At 38.7% G+C, this 21,534-nt stretch overlaps 2 protein-coding genes across 2 annotated transcripts; both read right to left on the reverse strand.

Annotated features, from left to right (window-relative positions):
* Positions 1-1,503: 1,503 nt before the first annotated feature.
* Positions 1,504-12,147, reverse strand: comp (cartilage oligomeric matrix protein). The gene is made up of 19 exons (XM_026929313.2): positions 11,941-12,147; positions 10,298-10,371; positions 9,201-9,252; positions 8,872-9,026; positions 8,218-8,355; positions 8,011-8,085; positions 6,403-6,555; positions 6,175-6,279; positions 5,990-6,097; positions 5,737-5,896; positions 5,533-5,651; positions 5,389-5,441; positions 5,057-5,250; positions 4,803-4,981; positions 4,670-4,718; positions 4,381-4,577; positions 3,015-3,187; positions 2,746-2,885; positions 1,504-2,332 (listed from the first exon to the last, which is right to left on the reverse strand). Exons 1-19 carry the CDS (start codon positions 12,026-12,028, stop codon positions 2,274-2,276), a joined length of 2,271 nt encoding a protein of 756 aa, XP_026785114.2. The 5' UTR covers positions 12,029-12,147; the 3' UTR covers positions 1,504-2,273.
* Positions 12,148-13,790: 1,643 nt separating this feature from the next.
* tmem38a (transmembrane protein 38A) lies at positions 13,791-20,752 on the reverse strand. The gene is made up of 6 exons (XM_026934149.3): positions 20,516-20,752; positions 18,240-18,396; positions 16,462-16,646; positions 15,637-15,724; positions 14,582-14,699; positions 13,791-14,478 (listed from the first exon to the last, which is right to left on the reverse strand). The coding sequence occupies exons 1-6, from the start codon at positions 20,637-20,639 to the stop codon at positions 14,263-14,265; spliced, it is 888 nt and encodes a 295-aa protein (XP_026789950.2). The 5' UTR covers positions 20,640-20,752; the 3' UTR covers positions 13,791-14,262.
* Between the last annotated feature and the right edge of the window lie 782 nt (positions 20,753-21,534).

Raw genomic sequence — 21,534 nt, forward strand, 5'->3', positions numbered from 1 at the left:
TTTTTGTACCTTTTCTCGGTGTGTTGCTTTGCACTTTAACTGTGGCTGTATGGCATTAAAATTGGACTGTTTTATTCTCTGAGAACACTGACTGTTTAGGTCTGTAAGATTTAATGATGATGTGTTTTTTTTTCCCCTCAGATGGCTAGGCCCCTTGTATTACTTCATGGCTGTAAATTCTTCTGGGTGAATTCTCCGCTGCATTGCACTGATAACAGTGAGGGATAACACTTTTTTGGGAGCAAATATGTAACTTTTCAATGCAAACTATAAAAAAGGGCTCAGTCTTTGTGCTCTGAGATGTGTAAAATCAGGAGATGCAGCCGGAATGTATGTTATATTTATTTATGTATCTTTTATCCTACAGAGCTATAGTAGTTTTCCTCATGTATGGTAATAGTAGTTTAACAGGCTGTTCTGGATTTTCTCTTGAACCGTATTTTAACATCAGTTTAAATATTTTAACATCAGTTTTTTGGAAGTATTATTTTAAGAACGCAGAGCCCCTTTAAAGGAGCCTCCTTCAACCTCCCCAGTAAGCCTTAAGAGGACTGCTGAGCAGCTGCTATTGTTCTCATACACACACACACACACACACACACACACACACACACACACATATATATATATATATATATATATATATATATATATATATATATATATATATATATAATAAACAAATTTTCCACCGTTCTAGTAATCAAATGAGGAAGTGGTTCTCTAATACCAGAATATTAGTTGATAAATCTTTTTGAGTAATAGTGTGGCCTGTATAAAATACAGTAGATGAATAGAGTAGACATGATCCACCAAACATAAGTGCCATCTGCATTTATTTACATTAAAGAGTATTTTATTTAGTCGAAATATAGTGTCGGAGCAGGTGTGAAAACTAAAATCGTGACACTAAAACTGCTCATAAGAACATTAAAGAATACACTTTAAAAAAAAAAAATCTGCAGTCAGAACAGAAACAGTGCTGTTTATATGCATTTTAAATACATGTAATGAGAAAATCATCATCAGCTGGAGCTTTTTAACCGGCTATGCGTGGAAACACTTTGACGGGTGTTTCCAAAAAATGTCATTATTCATAGGTGTAGAACTCATGTAACTGTATAGACTTTCTGGTGTGGTCCCTATTTTGACTCATGTTTGTGGAAAATGGTTGTAGAAGGCCACTTTCTCTCTGTACATAGTCTCAGTGATCGTTTCATGGATGTTTTTTGCGTTCTCAAAGTATGCTAACTATGGATGTGCATGATGTCTCAGCTGCATATATCAGATCGTTCTTATTACATCATTTATATTTTGTAATCTGTATTTCTGTATGTGTTTTTAAAATATATACATTTAAACTGCCGTGGTTGTGATTTCAGTGCCACCGTATCATCTCTCCCTAAGACTTGTCTTTTTCACAATTGTATTGTTTTAGTGTTGCTTGAAATATTAAGAGGTGCAGCTTTTTACTGTTTTAAAAAAAAAAACAAAGAAAATATCTCAGTAGCAAATTTAAATGTTTATTTCCATTCTTGTATTACCACCACAGTGTAGTTCCGCTGGTACAGTAATGATACACTTCACATTCTGCTTAAAAGGAGTAGCTGTTGAACCTCTTCGTGATGATTAGGTATCGAGGGGTAAAGGAAATGCATGACTGCAAATTATGACAGTATAGGCATAAAGCTCTGTTTTATACAGTATTCAGTTTTATTCGGTATTCTTAGTAGCATATTTGCAGTTTGATAGAGTGGTCTATGGTATGGGTTCTCAAACTTTTCCCAAACAGTTCCCTTTTACTGTAAATTAAATTCCATGGACTCCCTCAACACAGATTTATTTCATGAGCATTATTTACATGTCCACAATAATACTGTATTTTGTCTATTTATATGACTAATAGAGCTTCTATTCCTGAACTTTCCACTGACTGGACACATTAGGACATTATTTGACATTATTTGTAGGCCTACCTGTTTTTGAATTATTGAGGTTCGGATTAAACCCATTCAAATCAAGTTACCAGTCGAACACTTTAATAAGTATAAGAACATAACATTAAAAATAATAACCTTATGGTAGGTTGTGATTTCCACTGCTGTAACTAAAATAAAAAATAAAATAAAAAAAATCAGGGACCTCCTGGCAATCCTTCACTGACCCTGGTGGGTCTCCAAATCCCATTTTACAAAAAGCACTGGTCTAGGGGAACCACTGGTCATTGTGAAGGCATGGACCAAATGACTTTTGTCTTGAGACAATGACTGAGGCTAAATCTGAAGCTGGATTTGTTGGGCTCTGTATGTGTCAAAGTCCTCCGGAATGGTATCTGAAGAAGAAAAACATGGATGTTAGAGCTGGGACAATTATTGATTTAAATGTTTGACTGGAAAATTGACTAAGGAAAGGAACTTTTGCCTTTCCTTAGGGTATAAATATGAGTTTGAATATGCAAAAGCCTTTGTCATCAGTCACCACAAGGAAATGCAAAGAGATTTCAACACAAAAGTGACACATGGATGGTTGTTGAATGTAGCTTTTGTAGCTTAGCAAGGCAAGGGTAGTTCTATAGAACCTGAATTACAGACCTTTATTTTATCACGCAACTAAGTACAGTATGTGCTTATTTTCCCCAGTTGATGGACTTAAACATTGTCAACGTCTTTATCATATTATTTATGTGATTTATTCTTGGAGATTTTGTAATTTACATAGAATAAGAACAAAAACTCATATAATCACCATTGCATCGGTAGCGCAGGTTGGCCCAGATGATGTTCTCCTGTGAGAAGCAGAACACTCCAAGTCTGCCTCCTCTCATGGTCGTGTCAATGATAATTCCTGTGTCTGCAACCATCTTCGGGCCTTCGTAGAACCGAACCCTGAATGTGTGACAGAGACTTAAATACTGGTTTTGTTTCAGATACGGGCTACAGCGGTCTAATTTCAGTTGTGACTGTGAGTTGGTTAGGGAATTAGCTTTATAGATGAAGCACTTGTCACTGTTGTACCTGATGTACCCATCATGGGGTCTGTGCTGCAGGAACCAACGATAAGAAGTCTTGTCCTTCCAGCCCACATTTCTTGGATCTTTCCACAGCAGCTTCACCTGGTTGGCAGTATCACCTGTGTGCCACAGCGAGTTTCGCAGATTCTCTCCTGGCCCTGTGTTGGATTTCACAGCCTACCAACAGTTTCAGAGTGAAAAGTACAGCAACACTGTAGATCCTTGTAGATCTAGACTTTTCATCAGTCTTGGAGATTGACAGGTCCAGCTGTCATTGACCCTAGAGTACCCAGCTGCTTCTATACTGCAAGGAATTATCCTTATTAGGGGTGTAACACAATACCACTCTCTGTATCTGTATCTGTTGAGTGCTCAAATGTTCATATCAGTATGTATATTCAGATTTAAACCCAAAGTAGGCATGACCTAAACCAGGTTGGGTTTTTTTGTTTGTTTTGTTTTGTTTTGTTTTGTTTAAGTAGAGATGGAATTGGTTTTCTTTTAATCCTGTTCACACTATTATATTTTTCATACCTGCTTGTGATCTAATGGACAGAACTCATCCCAGTCAGTTACATAAAGTTAACAGATGTTATTTTTTGTAATCTTATTAGCTCTGTTACTGTTGCGCATATACCGAAATAACCCCACAGACATTACCCAATTATACTAGAATCACATCTTTTCTGTTAGTCGCTGTTAATCACCTTTTAGACATGATGTAGAGCACTCAGTAATGTTAGGCTAGCTACACTCTGTGGTGACAAACAGGTCATATAAGCTCACAGATACATTTATAGCTAAATTTGTAATGCTTTGTAAACATACCGCTGCACTCCTGACTTTCTACACCATGCAGTGTCTGTGCAGCCTAGCATAATGTTTATGACTACGAATTGCAGCAAAACAGTATTTTTTCTAAACATATTTCTATAATAATAATAGTAATTGTACATTTTTTAGATTGTAGTAAGCTCATTTGAGCCATTGAAACTCTGACCACAGGCAACTGCTTTGAGACTACATGGGGGGCAATGCAGCAATAAAATATTTCTACATTAAATGTAGAAATGTGTCTGTATTATTCATAACTCTTGGGTGAAATTAAATATTTTAGCAAATCAAATTATCCAATATCTCACTGCAATATCTTGCTGTTCATTCATTCAATGCAAACTGTTTTCGGTGGATAGCACAGCCTTCATCAGAATCTCCTTGGAAGCCAGTAGACACCCCTCTATAGGAACTCCACTGACTTATGTTTTCTTTGGGAAGATTCAGGGCACTGATCTGTAATCAGTGTCTGCCAAGTGGATATATTGATTTTATATGGGTAAATCAAAATAAGTACAATTGTAACCACATTGTACCTTGAGTTGGATTCCTGGTTCAGCCACAGCTCGGAAAGGATTCGCCTGCCAGTAGATCTGCTCCACCTGCTTCCACATGACTACATAAAAACTGGAGCTGTCCTGATAGCCGAAGATAAACCCAGCATAGTCATCATCTGTTACTGTATTTACATGAAACGTCCCTTCAAAGTCCACTCCATTGAATGCTGTGTAACCTGCATGCAAGAACAAAAGGAGGGTAAATTTGTCTATAAATTAACAGTTCCATTGTGAAAGTTTTGTTTGGAGATCTTTATAAACATATTACCAACAGCTAGTCCAGGATCACTGTTCATGGTTTGAATGATCTCTCTTCCCTGTTTGGAAAAAAAACAGTTATTAGTTGCATTATGATAAGCTAATACTACAATACTTTATTGATCAAAGGTGGCAAATCAGACCTGATTAAGCACCACCCAGTTTGGATCTATTTGTGCATCTCCTTCTGGGTCCAGCACCACAGTCTGGTAGGCTCGGAAGTCAGTAAGGGTGACCTCTGCATTCTCAGGGCACACATCGATTGTGTCTATGATTGTGTCATTGTCAAAGTCCTTTTCACAGACGTTTCCAATTCCGTCCCCTGTAATTTGTGTGGGAAGTTATCTTCAGATTATAAAATAACATTTGACTGAAAAGCTAAGGAGCTAAAACTGACCATCCCAATCTTCCTGTAGCGGGTTGGGGATGAGCCTGCAGTTATCTGGTCCCGGAGGAAGGAGGTCAGGAATGCCATCATTGTCATCATCATCATCACACTCGTCCCCTTTGCCATCTTTGTCCGTGTCCAACTGAGAACTGTTTATGACTGCAGGACAGTTGTCTCGTGAGTCCTGATGACCATCTCCATCACTGGGGAAAAAAGCAACAAGCTCTCAGGCAGGGACTGAAACAAATGTATCGCGAACAAATCCGGTATTTTCTCCAAACCTCTCTTTGTCAGTGTCACAAGGATCACCAATCAAATCAAGTCTAACAAATTGTCCATACCTGTCTTTGTTGGTGTCACAAGGATCACCAATCAAATCATTATCGACATCCATCTGAAAGTGCAAAAGAGGGGATTGTGAGTTTGTCTCTGAGAGAACGTATGTACCAAATAGACTGAAGTAATGTATAGCATGAGAAAAAGACCTGGTCAGGATTGCTAATATAAGGACAGCTGTCGCAAGCATCACCAACATTATCACCGTCTCGATCAATCTGGTCAGCATTGGGAACCTTCACACAGTTGTCCTTGTCATTTTTAATACCTGAAGAACACAATAGAATCTCAGCTAAATCGGAAAAGCCCAATTTAGAATAATCAAACCCAAGTGTTACACTTGCCAAACATACCATCACCATCAATGTCATCATCACATTCATCACCACTGCCATCGCTGTCAGTGTCCTTTTGGTCATTGTTTTTAATTAAGCGACAGTTATCGCAAGCATCTCCATAATCATCTTGGTCAGTGTTCATCTGGTTTACATTTGGCACAAGCACACAGTTGTCCTAGTGGAGCAAATAGCAGTATGTTAGTAGAAAATATATTAGCCAGTCTTTACACACATTTTGGTCATGACTTGACCAAAATAACTAAATTACCTCTGTGTTCAGGATCCCATCTCCATCTGCATCATCATCACATGCATCTCCAATGCCGTCCTTATCAGCATCTTCTTGGCCAGAGTTGGGTACTGTGAGACAGTTGTCCTGCAAAAGCCACTTCCATTGAGTTTGTTGGACTTGTAGTACGTGTTCAGATATTCTGTGAAACTGTTTATTCTCACCTTAGCACAGTTTCTGTCAGAGCACTGCAATTGTTCATCAGGGAAGCCATCAATATCTGTGTCAGTTCCACATAAGTATCCATTGCCAGCCATGCCAACTCCACACTAAATACAGAGATTTGGGTTTCTAGTCTGATTTGGATGTTTTAGACAAATTGCAATACATAGGATTCACCTTCAATACAATTCATATAGCTTTGTAAGTGCAACATCTTTTGAAGTCCTTACAACACACTCAATATTGCCATCCCGATGGGCGATACACTCAGCACTCGCATGGCAAGGGTTGGCCTGCCCATTCCCACATGCCCTCTCAGGCTTACAGCCCTGTGTCTGGTCTCCTATGAAGCCTGGCTTGCAGCGACTACACCGGAAAGACCCCTGTCACACACACAGACACATATATAAAAGGGTTGAGGGGGTGGTTGCAGAAAATGGAAATGTACCAGATGCTTATATTCTTAAAAATATGTTCCTACAAGGTTCTTAGGGTTATTCCTAAGAAGAACAGACTAGAGGTAAAGAGTGACCGTATGAAGATAGGCTTGTGTTGTGGTGTTCTTATATACACCACCCACTTGTACACCTGTTCATTCATGCAATTATCCAACTAGCCAGTCATGTGGTAGCAGTGCAGTGCATAAAGTCATGCAGATTTTATAAGTTCAAAAGCTCAAGAACAGGAAATGTTCACATCAAACTTCAGAATGGGGGAAAATGTGATTTCAGTGGCTTTGGTTGTGGCTGCTGGTGCCACACAGGCTGGTTTGTGTATAATGTAAATTGCTAATCTCAGGGATTTTGAGGTGTAACAGTCTCTAGAGTTTACACAGAATGGTGCAAAAAACAAAAAACATCCAGTGAGCGATAGTTCTGCAGATGGAAATGCCTTGTTGATGGGAAAGGTCAGAGGAGAATGGCCAGACTGGTTTGAGCTTACTGGAAGGCTATGGTAACATAGATAACCACTCTTTACAAACTATGTGTGCAGAAAAGCATCCCAAAATGCGCCATACATCAAACCTTGAGGAATCTGAGGCTACACAGGGCACAGGCTCACCAAACGTGGACAGTTGAAGACTGGAAAAAATGGTGTCCTTTTTTTTCCCCCAGTGTTTAACTGTTCAGGTTAGATGAGCCCGTGCACTGTAGCCTCAGATTCCTGACCTTAAAAAAGTGGACAGTGAGTGTGTATATGTCTGGAACATAATCTTGATCTTCTACCTGTTTAGTAATCAGTTATCCATCAAAGCAGTCTGATTTTTCTGACTCTTACTTCTTATCTGATTCATACGTCACCAGATATTTTTTTTTTTTTTTTATAAAAATAGCTTCTCCTGTCAGATTTCTTTTTTAAAAAAGAACTTACTTTTTCAAGGAAGGGCCAAAACACCTTCCTCTCAGGGAGAAGAAAAATTCAGTTAGTTCATTAGTCACATGAATAGAGAGGCTGGTGTCACTTTTTATCCAGAGTTATTTTTAATGTGTTAACACACTCAGAACAGTAAAACTGAAACTGTTTTCTTTGACCTACTGTTTTGTCACTATGCTCTTAAAATGTTTTGGCTTTTTTTAAGTAGAATGTACCTACAGTTACGTCATCTATACATGATATATCATATAGGCAAAGGTTCTTTCTATTGCTTCAGTTTTTAATTAGGCTTCATGCACAGCCCTACAAGAGAAGGGTTTACCTTTCAGAAAAGGTTCCAAGTGGAGCATCTTCAGAAAGCTAGTCTATCCAAAAAACCTTTGTGGACCCATTTTTAAAAAATATTACCATAAAATGTATTCAAGATGATTTATGACTTCTTAAATTCTTAGCCATTTACTCACCGCTGTGTTCAAACAGATGGAATTCTCCACACAGCCTCCATTTGAGATTTCACATTCATTTATGTCTCTGCAAACCTTTAAGGAATGAAGAGACCGAGAAAATTCAGCATTGATGTAATAAACTTAACAAAAAACAAAAAGCTTAAACTTACTGAGATTTAAATAAATTCAAAATTTGAATAAAGAATGTTTGGATGAAGTGGTAACCTGTTTGTTGGCGATGGCGTAGTCAAGTCCGACTCCTTGCACCTGGGGACCTGCATAACCAGCAGGACATTGACCACAGCGGAAACCAGGAGATGTGTTGATGCATCTCACACCCATATGGCATGGTTTCACAGTGCACTACACCCACAAAAAACAAGGGCTTTACAAAGAGTCACACACTGTAGCATAGGCATTCAATTCAGATTACTTTTCTTATTTTATATACAATACAATAAAAAAACAGTCACCATCGGTATAGCACCACTATTTATTTATTTATTTATTTCTTGTTTTGTGCCAATTTCCATCCACTAGCCAGTTCTCCCCATGACAGCTACCAACCAGGGAGGGTGAAGGTTGACGTGTGCTTCCTCCAAGACACATGAAGCTAGTCACCATGTCTTTTCAAGCTGCTGCTCATGCTACATCACAGGGCAGCATAACACACTTGTAGGATTGCGCTATCTACCCTCTTCCGCATACATGAGCTCACGAACACATATGATGGGTTAGTGCAACACTTTCGATTTTTGGTTAGAGAGAGTTTGCCATCCTTCCCACCCAGAGAACATAGTTTAGTTTTGCAATTTTGCTAAATTTCTGAGAGGTCAAAGTGGAAAAGCATTGCTGTTGACTTCCCGTGATGACTCCTACCTCATCGATGTCTGTGCAATGGGTGCCGTTGCCCTCCATGCCTTGAGGACATGACCCACATCTGATACCATTACCCGTCTCAGTACAAGTCACTCCTGGGTGGCAGGGATTGGGATCACAGGATGGTTTTCGATCTGTACCACCTGTGCTCATGCCTACAAGACAAAATAATCATGATGTCACATTGCATTTTAACACTTTTGAGTTTGAAGGAAAACATAACAAAGTAAACCTATTTGAAAGAAGTAATCAAACGATTCATGAAATAACTTGAAATGTTTCCCTTGTTTGTATGTACAGCATGAAAAGGCAAGCAAAATTTCACTCACCACAGGCTTCACACTCCATAACAGTGTTCTTCAGAAACACAATTTCCTCTATCTACATGAGGAAATAGCAATAAATCAACAATATATTACTGTAATGTAATGTAAGCTATTAGCAATCAGCACAGAAATATGAACAGCGCACAGAGGTGTAGCTGATCATTCATTCATCTTCAGTAATTGCTTTATCCTTGCTTTAGTAGATCTGGAGCCTAACCTGAGAACACTGGGAGCAAGGCAGGACTACATTTGGAATAGGACACCAGTCCATCATAGGGTACCATGCGCACATACATTAATACCTAGGGGAAATTTAGCATATGTGCAAGTTTTTGGGAGGTGGGGGAAAACCGGAGAACCCAGATGTAACCCACACTGACACTAGGAGGACATGTGAGACTCCACACAGACATAACCTCAGCTTAGAATCAAACTGGCTACCCTGGAGCTGTGAGGCGGCAACACCACCCTCTGCACCACCGTGCCAACCTGAAATATTTTATAACCGTTCCAAATGCTTATTCAGGTTTGGTGAACATAGCACAAAACCAGCACAGATGGTTATATACAAGTCAGATGATTCTGTTACTGTTTTGCACAATGGTTGTGTTATAATAATGTTCATAAAACGTCAGTGAAGTCATCATTACAATACCTCCATATTTACCCGCCCAGTCATCAAATGAAAACATCCTTGTTTTAATCACACTTTATTGGCTATAAGCTGCTATGGTGAGAAACTGGATTAGCCAATAGGGATCAGACGTTTTTTTTCCATTTCTGTTTGAAAGCTACACTCTGAGCTGAGGTGACAGCTGATGAAGTGCTGTTTTGCACAGGACAAGAAAAGGAAGAGTAGATCTGGTTTTATAAACTAAGATGACATTTCCCCTGTTATTACCATGTTATTTTAATCATTTTTAGTAAAACTGTCATATTAATGTTATTAATCCACCCAAAATGCATGAGGGCATCACTTATCGATTTACTTAAACACCATGGTCTAGATTATTTAGCAAATATCCGCAACCCCCTGCCCCTGAAATGAATTCCTGTCTATGCCACTGATGGTGCACAATGGATTTCAATTTGCTTTTTACCTGTTGCTTAAGCAGTTCCTTAATTTCAGCCAGGGCCTGGTTTGTGCCCTTAATCTGGTTTATTATTTCTTCATCTGTAAAAAAATAAATAAATAAATAACATTTATTTAAAAAAATGTACTGTATCATAAATCAAAATATCATACATTGAATAATGAACAAAACAGATCCATAAGGTATTATACAGTATGTTGACTTTCACTCCTGCTGCAATGAGTTTTCCACCAGGTTTTTATGAGTCTCTTGTGTCAGCGCTCTCTGACAGACAACAGTTTGGTGTTAACTGAGAACAGCCAGATCTTGCTGGAATTCACAACGATGGTTCATTTGTCATTTCCTAGAGCCAGTGTAACTTTGATTCTGACTGCCATATGTGTGTTTATAAAGAAAAAAATGACAGTAACAGTGAAGGAAAGTGATGATGACTGCACTGGTATGAATTATGAAGATGGGGTGCAACAGCAAGGTTCATATTTCAGGCAGAGTGAGCATCAGTCAAGCATCGCCTTCGCCTCTGCTCCTGCTGCCTGTCAGTAGGAGGCTGATCTCAGAACAGAATTTATATGTCAGCATATTGCTTTTCCCCAGAGACAGTTGTGCCTCTCCTCTCCTCTGTGCCTCGGGATGAAAATGTGGTGTTTCCATTAACCGCATCCAAGTTTTCAACATGCATTCCTGTCAATAGTTCTGCAAAAGAACTGACTGCTGCTGTAAGATAGCTTAACCGGCTGATATCTCTGTTGGTGTTTTATTTCTATTTCTCTATATTCGATATGACCATAAAAGCATAATAACACTGATATAACACAGTTGAGTGAAAAAGTTTGCACCCTCTGGTTTCTGAGAGGAAAATGGAAAAAAATACACCTTTAGTTCATAATTGATCCACAAAGAAGAAATAATTCCAAGAAGTAAAAATGTGGGTGTATTTGGTAACAAGTCAATAGTCTGAAACAGAAGGCAAAATCAACAGAAAGCTGCTAAACCAAAACTCAGAATGTTTCCATGGCTCTTGATTACCAAACATGATTTAAATAGGGCAGTGTATGATATTTGGTAGAATGACAACAGATATATCAGGAAAAACAGGGGAGAATAATATAACTGAGAAATGATCAGACAGTATAATCGACACTGGAGGCAGTTATAAATAAATGTAAAAAGTGGGAATGATGCAAACGTTTGAACATATTTTATTTACTATTATTTTTATTTACAATACCTATATTATTTAGTGCTTTCATACTATTTACTATTTTATTTTACTATTATCTTCTCATACATTTTGTTTCAGTTGTCGTAACAATTAAGACACATCTATGAAAGCTAACACATTATATGGTATTGGTGAAAACTGTACTTCACAAGCCACAGTATAATTATAACAGGGAAAGAAAACTGAAGCTTTGCTACTCCAGAAATTATTAAGCAATTTTTTACTCACACAAATACCCAAGATATCTTTAAGATAAGAAAAAGAACAACTATAAAGTAAAACTATGCATCAGGACTAAGGTGATGAACTGAAAAGTTAATGTGAACATGTTTATCTAAATGTAACACATGCATTACACATGTCCATGGTCCACTTAGATTATCATTTCACTTACTTAATGTGGAATGTGTGAATTGAAGCTGCTTACCTTTTGATACTCCTTGACTGGACACTACACATCTTCCTATATTACAAAATCCAGATAATAACAGAATAAGAAATAAAGACATTAACATCTTTGGTCTTCTCCTCTAGCAGGTTCGGGCTGTGTGGGTGTTTGCCTGCTTGTGACTTGCTTCCAGTCCCCTCCTCTGCTTTTATACTTCTCTGGGCCTCTGACATCACTGAAGCCAGGAATATGGCTTTTTTCTTACAGTAAACAATCAATTCCTTTCATTTGAAATGGATCTTTTGCCAGGTGGAACGGTTACCTTTTGGCAAATCATGCTGTGTTCATCCTTCATGAATTAAATCATAAATGTAACAGATGAAATTCCCAGATGTGACAAATTCAATGTCATTTTATAAGCGGTTATCCTATAAGCTGAAAATATAAAAGTTTGAATATAGTCTTGCCTTTACTTGAACTCTTCAGCATAAGGATCACATATGCAGTCCAATAGTGCTGATATGTTTATACAGAGTGCCTTGGTGGTCAGTGATTGCATCCACAGATGTTGGTTTGGTTCCAGTTCATCGGCTCTTGGGGTTCTGTGCTGCACCCTGACACACTTTACCAGCTTAAAGTGCATTTAGCTCAACTCCCTTTTCCCAGAATGCATCTTAGAAATGGAAAAACAAATAAAAGAATTGATGATGACATTTTGGGGATGTCATGGCATTTAATTGACCCTTTCGTGTTGTTTCTAATGTCAGCCAAAGTGTGAAGGAGAATCTTTTAATTCATTTGTCTTAATTTTTTTTGTCTGGCTGTAGCCCAGGGCCCCGAGCGAGAGCAGGCCCCCGAATTAATCAAAAGCTATAAATATTTAGGTTTTCAGTCCAGCAATCAGAATATTTTCAAAGAAAATGCCGCTGACTCTTGCCGCTGACTCGTCCAAGTGCAATACTTCGTTCAGTTATGTGCTTTGAATTGTTTAGTTGTACGATTTATGTTTTGGCAAAGGGAGGGCTATGATCTCACGCTTTCGATATTAGCATGATGTGCAGATAACAGAAAATATATAATGGAAAAAATAGTAGTAAAAATTTTCAGAAGGTGGACTGATAAAAAGTCAAGTGTATTTTATTTTAGGGATTTCATTTAAAGTGGCTTTTTTGTGGCTTTCATTGAATCAGCCACATTGCTGCCTGTTAACAATCTGTAGTAGAGTGTGTTAGGTGTGAGCTGCATGGAGGTTTGATTCTGCTAAGCTGGTGGCATTGCGTCTGTTTTACTGCAGTAAAATTTCATATTCATATTCCAATAGCATGCGAACAGCATGCCAAACTATTGAAAGACTACATGTTTTTAATGTGAGATCAAAAGGAGAACCAACACCAACTAAACTCCTGCATTAGTACAACATTTTCTCTCTCCAAGTATGTGTTGCTAAAATGTTAGGGACCTTGGTACTCTCTTGGTGTTTGTGAACAGCTAGATTCACAATGAGACAATATGAGACAATAAAAAAACAAGAATATAGAAAACAAGAGTGGATGATAACTACTATATCAACTTCATGTGACTGGGAGTGTATTGTACAGTATACTTGCTTCCAGCTATAAAATATGGTTCCCACATGACAAATTTAAACTTTACTGGTAAAAAGACCAGTTACTGTAGATTTCAGGTTTAGACACTTAGTCCATAATAACACTTCATATAAACAAACTGACAGTAATATTCTCATGCATATATTCAAATATACCTTCAAGAAAAATGGGTCTGTAACTGGTATCATACAATGCTAGGACTATTTCTAGGACTTTTTCTTTTATTGTTATGCTGAAAGACCTCTTGTTTTTCAGTAGCATGTAATAACGCAGAGACATATGTGATTGGAAAATATATTTACTTCTTAAAATGTTGTACTGTCAAATGCAACATGATATAAAGAGCATCCGTGTACAGTGTGTACTCTGCTTCATTCAGAAGCCATGTGTTGATCAAAATGGGAAGGGACACTTTCACCTTTCACTGGGTTTAATAATCCAAAGACTTAGCTTATGTCTATAAGATAGTTCACCACTGACAGGAGAATGGAGCTCCACTCACGGACTACAATGTACATAATAAATAGAGATAAACATTATATATTAACAGGAAGGATGAGAATTATTGGTGAACTATTTACAGTCCCTACGTAGTCTGTCATCTGTCATTTAAAGCACCATTAAAAAACAAACTGTAATCAGTGAACATCAAATCTTTACTATCTTTCCAGTAAGGACTATATACCCAGGTATCAAAAATGGCCTGAGGGTAGACACTAGTTGTTTTTTTGTCTTCTAACAATGAGCTGGGTGTCTACTCTGCTTTCTTGGCTTTTCTCTTGCGAGTGCCTTCGCTCAATTCCTCCTTGGTTTTGGCTGGAGAGGCAGGGGCAGAGGCAGCAGCTGGAGGAGTGTGGTGATGATTATGAGCATCTTCAACAGCAAGAGGAGATCCGAAGAGCAGGTGGGACACCCAGGACTCAACCAGAGTGAAGGGAGAGCCGTGAGAGTGGCGCGCGGTCATAACCACCTACAAAAGAAACAGCAGTCTATGTTAGTGTTGTAAAATTAAAACTGAAATTAAAATTAACCCAGTCCAATTGGAATTTTTATACATGCAGTGAAGACCACACCTTAGAAGTAGCCATGAAAAGAGTGAAGATGCAGATAAGGGTGCTCTTGGACACAGGAAGCCAGTGCACCTCCTGGAGTGTAAACAGAATGGCTCCATACAGACTGGCTTTAGTAGGGCTGCAAATACATACAGAGAGGGATTATTAAGATTACTGACCTTACAATAATGTGCAACAATGAATAATTGTTATAGTCCAATGTTTGAAAAGATGTAACTGTTGAAATGTTGTAATCCCTGTGTCATTCCTTCTCACAGTGCATACCGTGGTTCTGAGTGCAATGTGCACTGCATTTCTTTTGTTTTGACAGTATTAGTCCTGGCTCCACCCCTGTCCTGTCATTGGTGTTTTTCCCAATTGTCTCCATGTGTTCAGTGTTAAGCATGTAATTAGTTTGTCTATTTAAACCCTGCTGTTTCTGTCTTTCATTGAAACGTCTTATTGTGCATTTGTGTAGTTATGTCCAAGCCTTGTTTTCTTAGTTAAATGTAATAATTAGACTCTTTACAATGTATTAGACTTTATAATACAGTGCTGTTGAATTCTTTATTCTGATTGGTGTTGATTAATTTTCTATAACAGCAGCTCTGACAGCAGTCTCGTCTGTAAATCTCAGTTTATACCATTGCACACACTGTGGTACATCATAATTTCTATAGTACCCACTCATTCACAGGGACTTGTATGGCAGATATGGGATGTTTGCAGTACAGAGACATTTATTTAATGCTTATGAAAGGAATGTCAGGAAGAAAATTCAGGACAGGGGACTTTCTGGTTTCTCTGTAAAATGACATGCTGCATTTTTTGTCTCTAAGTTCAAGAGAGAGAAAAATGACCTTGGTGATATCAGGAACTCATGGACATTCCACAACAATAGCTGTGGTATAAGAGGAATACAAAAAACTTTAGGAAATGCTGTTATTGGAAACTTCCTCTGCCACTTCATCATTGATTATTTTTCTACAACAATATGCCCTTCCATGGTTTATTTCTTATTTGAGGTCATGCAGCCTATAGAAACTGGGGCACAGAACTGAAGAAGAAAGACTCACAATGACATGTTGAGAATTTCATTGGTCTCTGGCCTCCACACTCCACGCAACAGTTGCTCAAAATTTGACATGAGAGCTACTCCAGATCCTACAAGGACATAAACAGGATGAAAAAAGTGTCAGGGCAGAAGAGGTGATCTTGCCTTTGAGGCTGGTATCAGGATTAACAGCCCCCCTGCATGTGGCCTTTTACTAAGATCCCCTTAACTATTGGAGAGAAGGTGATATACCCTCTAACAGCTTTTGAGGATCATGCCTCAAGATGACATTTGATACACAAGGACATGACTTTTTCTTGACATCAGTATCATAACCATTTACACAAGAGAACATTCACAGTGCAATGAAATGAACTGCCTTCTCTGACAACACTTGGCTACTTTATTGGCCTGGTGATATTTGCTTTCTTGTTTGTGCAGAGTTAAGAAATTCTCATTCTCTTTTTTCCTATTTCACAACACACTCACTCTCATAATACTGTGCAACAGCTTTCAGCGGTTTGCATAGAAAATAAATAAAAGGCAGGATGGAAAGCACTTCACTTCACTGTGACGTGACTGCACAGTGAAATATGCTAAAATATATTCCACTTTTTTTATATATAATTAACAAATCTCAATAATTTAACAGCAGAGAATTAACAACTTTCTTGCTTAAAGGTTTGAAATATGTCATTCATGTCACATCGAAATGTGATATCCAGCAATTAAAATATTAAAATAATTAAAAGCCAAATCAATCATAGTCAAAGCCAAATGCTTACATGTCAAATTAGCACACAAAGCAGCTCTTGAAATGTACGTAGTTAAAACTTCACTTACTTACCCTTGACATAACCAGTGATGATCATGATGAAATAGCCATGGTGATAGGCATGATGAGCATGGTGGACTCCAGCAGCGATTTTGCGAGTACGGACAACTTCCTTCATACCTACTAGCACGAGCTTAATGGGCAGGAATGCGACACATTTGTAGAACAAGTTAAGTGGGCAGTAGAAGATGAGATACCTGTAGTATTGTTGGTAGAGAAACAGAAAAATAACAACATTCATGTTAATGGAAAGATTTCTGAGAGCAAATAGTGTAAATGAAATTTAAACATACATGCATACTTTTCATATAGTCAGTGTATCCTGACTGTGCACAACACACCCTCAACTGAGCTGTACGGAGTGGTAGTGATTGTGGAACTGAAAAAACATGGGAAGAACTAGAGCTTCGCACAAGACAGCCAGGATCCCCACTGAAGAGGCCGGGGTACAAGTTGTTGAATAGTAGGGAGAAGATGGAAAGGTGGTAGGGAGCAAAAGACAGAGATAGAAATTTACAGGAAGTTAACTATGAGGAGGGCGGAGCTTCATCCATGGTCTCATAACTCCATATCCTATCTCGCAAAAGCACATGATCAACTGAGAGAACAAAAATCTACATCGCAATTTTCAAAATAATATTCTGATGTTCTTTCAGAAAATGTGGTTGTACTAATGGAAAAATGTAATGTACAGTAATATAATACCAAGTCCTGTACAAGGCCTGGAATACGGCACTTCTTTTAGATAGTTAGCTTGGTATGGTGGATATTACAAAGTAGATTAAATTTAAAGAACCTTGGTTTTGTGGTGTTGTCTGGGCTGATTCTAAGACAAAGACTTTTCCACCTTTAAAGTTTGAGTTTGATAAGTGGAGTTTGACATTTATGTATAGCTTGTTCAATATAGGGTAGGTGCTGTACTTAATTTCTGCCTGAACAGGATCTGGCACTTGTCATATTTCGAGTGAATTTACATGGATCCGAGGCATTTGCAGTTTTTAAATAAAAATAATTCAAGTAAAATCATCTTAATGAAATGATCATTCTTTGTCTTTTTTTCATTGATAGGGGTAATCATGTAGTTATATTTGTATTATGTTGTTTAAAGAGCATTAGGTACTTTTGTAAGACCCAGTATTGTGAGAGAATTGTTTGCTGTGACATTGAGCAAATATTATGAAGCTGCACACACGGCAATGTGCAGCTGACACATCCAGTTCTCTCATGACAATGCCGAAATTCTTGTGGTTTCAATCCCTTATCGTGCTGTAGTCATCATACTGATGCTTTTGACCTTAAATCTGAATTCTACTGTATTATGCAAAGCGCCTGGAGCACTGTTGTGTCTATACATCCCCCTCCCTGTCCACTTGATGGATCACCTCTCCCTTGGTGTTCTGGTACCTCATGTTTTACAGATTAAGCACTGGATAGGTCTTTTCTCACTATTATTCAAACAGCAGTCTAGGTTTTCGTGTCATACATCAAAACAAAATCTGTGTTGTTGAGCCCCCATGAGAATTGAATGGCATCTAGTTTATTCAATCTATAGCCCTACGATTAGTGTACAGCAAGATGTAATACGTGTAAGGGATTTTATATGTATCTTAAGCAATAATTATAATAAAAGCCTTTTTTAAATTGTCATTCAGGTCACATTATGGCTACATAGTACAGAATGTGTAGACCTTTTCAAGAGCTTGAAACCTGTGTAAATTTTATGCAAATCAGTATGGCTACTGTCTGCACGTGGCTACAGAGTATCTGCTTACTGAACCAAAGAGCCTTACCATACAGCTGAGGCCAGGAGGATGTGGCTGTTATTATGGAAATAGTCAATGGGGCTGTGTCCAAGCATGATGTCTGCTAAGATGTAGCTCCCAAAGCAGTAGAGCATTGCACAGAGCCAGGAGGCCACAGGGCTTCTGCGGGACACCTCCACTGAGCCTGCAAAACAGAGACTTTATCATTACCCCATTCAGTGTTTTTCTGTGGGTTTATTGTTGGGCTGCACAGTGGATTTTGGTATTTTAGTACTTGATCCACCTACTCAGTGTTTTACCAAATTTACCTGGACTGGAGTTGTGCAATCCGACAAGATACAACATGAACAAAGTATACGAATAATAATGTTTCTAAATGTAGACACAGCCTTACATTCAACTAGCATGGCAGTCAAAACAGGGCTTAGTAAATTCAAATAAGTGTTTAATCATTAGAAATTATATCAGTGGAAAGCTAAAAGTCCTTCCTTGCCTCCAAAGCTCCATGGACAAACAGATCTTATGGAACAGGTGTGGCCACCAGGCATTTTGAAGGAGAAGTGATCCTATCAAATGGTGACTAAAAATAAACATCAGTCCACGGCAACTCATTCATGGCAACTGGAAGGCCGGCTCCGATCTTTGACCTCCAGCATGCCCGAAGTGGTGGCATTCGTGCATGAGACTTATCAAATTGTATGAGTCATGTGAAAGCAACTCTTACAATGAGCACTACATACATTTTCCATTTTTCTTCTATGAACAAATGAATTGCAAACCTAACAAATGAAGATTTTAGCCATTGATGTAGATAGTGTGATTCTGATTCTGATGCTCAATTCATAAAAGCCTTGGAAATCGCTTACTCTATACACAGTAGGTTGTCTTATCAAATCTCACAAGCAGCCAAAGAAAAGTTTCTGAAAACAAGCCTACATTTGCAAACATCATTGTAAAAGCAATGTAAAAACTCCAATACAGAAAAACAAGGTCTAAAGATGCTTCGACAGGATGCTGCTGAATTCTCGAATCTGATTGGTCAGAATCAATTTTCTTTGACGGCACAGCTGTGACAGCAGTGCTGCCTGAAATACAAATCACAGGTTTATGTTAATGCACAGTTAGTTAATTCACAAGGACCTGTATGGCCGACGCTCTGCATAAACAGATCGAAAGAGTGTTGATATGATGAAGCGTTCTGTGAGGAGACATTTATTTAACATTTATGGAAGGAGTCTCAAGTGTCAGCGCTTCCTAACATTCAGACGTAAAGCTGTTCTTTTAAGTTTTCCAGGAAAGTTTATAGGATGGACAGCTTTATGCTTTGTGGTGTCTCTCTAACATGATAAACTGCAATTCTCTTCTTAACTTCAAGAGAGAGAAAACAAGAGAGGCTACATATAAGTGAGGCATCATAACAACATCATAACAGCAACTAACTTGTTTTGCAGGCGTTCAACAACATGATATGTAACAAAACAAATATTAAACGTGTCATTCTTTCATAAATACAAAAATTATTAATGATGCCAAACTCCTGTGATATAAGACGGAAGCCACTTATGGAAGCAATGAACTTTCACTGGGCCACATCACATTACCCTGTTGTGTTTTATTCCTTAGATAACAGCGCATGGACAGAACGGACCGCTGACCAGGCAGCAATATGTTTCTGGGTCATTCCTGGTGCACCTTTTTTAACTGACATTATGAGATTTGTTACCAAATGACCACTGTGTTACAACAGTATCCCAGTACCTAAATGTGACCACACACCACTTGCATTCTTTCACGTACAATACGAGCACTCAGTTGCTATAGAAACAGTTTACTAACCGCTGCTTTAATATTAGCTGCTGCAGAGCAGTCGTGTATATAGGCTACTCATTTAAACAGGGTAAAGTTGTGGACTCTTGCTCTCTTGCTGTTGTCTATTTAGGGCAAGTCTATTTATTCCAGCTCTGGTATGTGTAGAGCATCTATCAGATTTCGAGCAGGGGGCTGTCAGAATTGCTTTAAGCACTAAAAACAGAGAAATGTGCACAAAAGAAAGTGAGGATACAAGAATAAGGCGCAAATCCTGAACATAATGACGCGTGCTTGCTCTAATATTAACCCTTAGTCTGGGATACCCATGCGCAATGGCAATGGCATGGTTAAAGCACTCATCGGAGGATAATAATAATAATAATAATATAAACATAAAGGATAAAGTGTCAGATGGAGATGCGTTACATTCCGTTTCATGCTCTCTGAATATAAAGAAACAGGCGCAAAATAAAGCATGGAGCTGTCACACTTACCTGGCTCATACTTGAGGTAGAGTATGGACACGATGTAATAGGCTAGATCAAAGACAGGAAACATGGCCATTTTTGAGAAATATTGGGCAATTTCGCCCAGATTTAGGGCGTCCAGTACCTCCATGGTTTCGGATCTGGAGCTAATGGCAGTATTAGCACATGTACAGAGAGCTGGTTAAAGGCCCGTGGACGGTGTGTCCGCGCAAAGCCTCTGAGAGTCAAAGAGATCTGGACACATATAACCTCCTATTAATATACTGCAGCTCATCTGCACCCCCAAGCTTAAATGAAGACATGAGGATGGCATGGAGCCAGAGACCTGCGATCGAGCACTGCGGTGTTATACTGCCTCTTATGGGTGGGACCTGGAAAAGTGTTGGGTTTATAGCCTGGGTAAATAGCTGAGGAAACCTGTCCAACAGGAACACTGAGCTCTGCTTCACTTCCTGCAGGATCTACCTTGTGCCAAAGTGCAGCTTACTGCCACACCTGCTCCACCAGATACAGTGTTTTCATGAGGGCTTTTAGCAGATGGACTTGTGGGAGCTGAACTTGACAATGCAAACCCTGGGAAAACCCTGGGAATTGAAATGAATGCACCAAAACTGTTTTGAATATCGCTCTATAGCCTAATTGTGACATTCAAGTATGTCAAAATGATTAAAAAAAAAAACATTGTGAATAATAGTGAAAATATCTATTGGCATAGAAGGGAGACGCTATTTGCATTTCAGCAGTCATTTTAACATTATTTAAGCATAATTATATATCCATCCATCCATTTCCCTTACCGCTTATCCTACACAGGGTCACGGGCAGCCTGAAGCCTATCCCAGGGAATTCAGGGCACAAGACGGGGGACATCCTGGACAGGGTGCCAACCCATCGCAGGGCACAATCGCACACACACTCACACACTACGGACAATTCAGAAATACCAATCGGCCTACAAGGAATGTCTTTGGACTGGGAGAGGAAACCGGAGTACCCGGAGGAAACCCACAAAGCACAGGGAGAAC

This window comes from Pangasianodon hypophthalmus, chromosome 11 (genome assembly GCF_027358585.1).
Source record: "Pangasianodon hypophthalmus isolate fPanHyp1 chromosome 11, fPanHyp1.pri, whole genome shotgun sequence".
NCBI lineage: Eukaryota > Metazoa > Chordata > Actinopteri > Siluriformes > Pangasiidae > Pangasianodon > Pangasianodon hypophthalmus.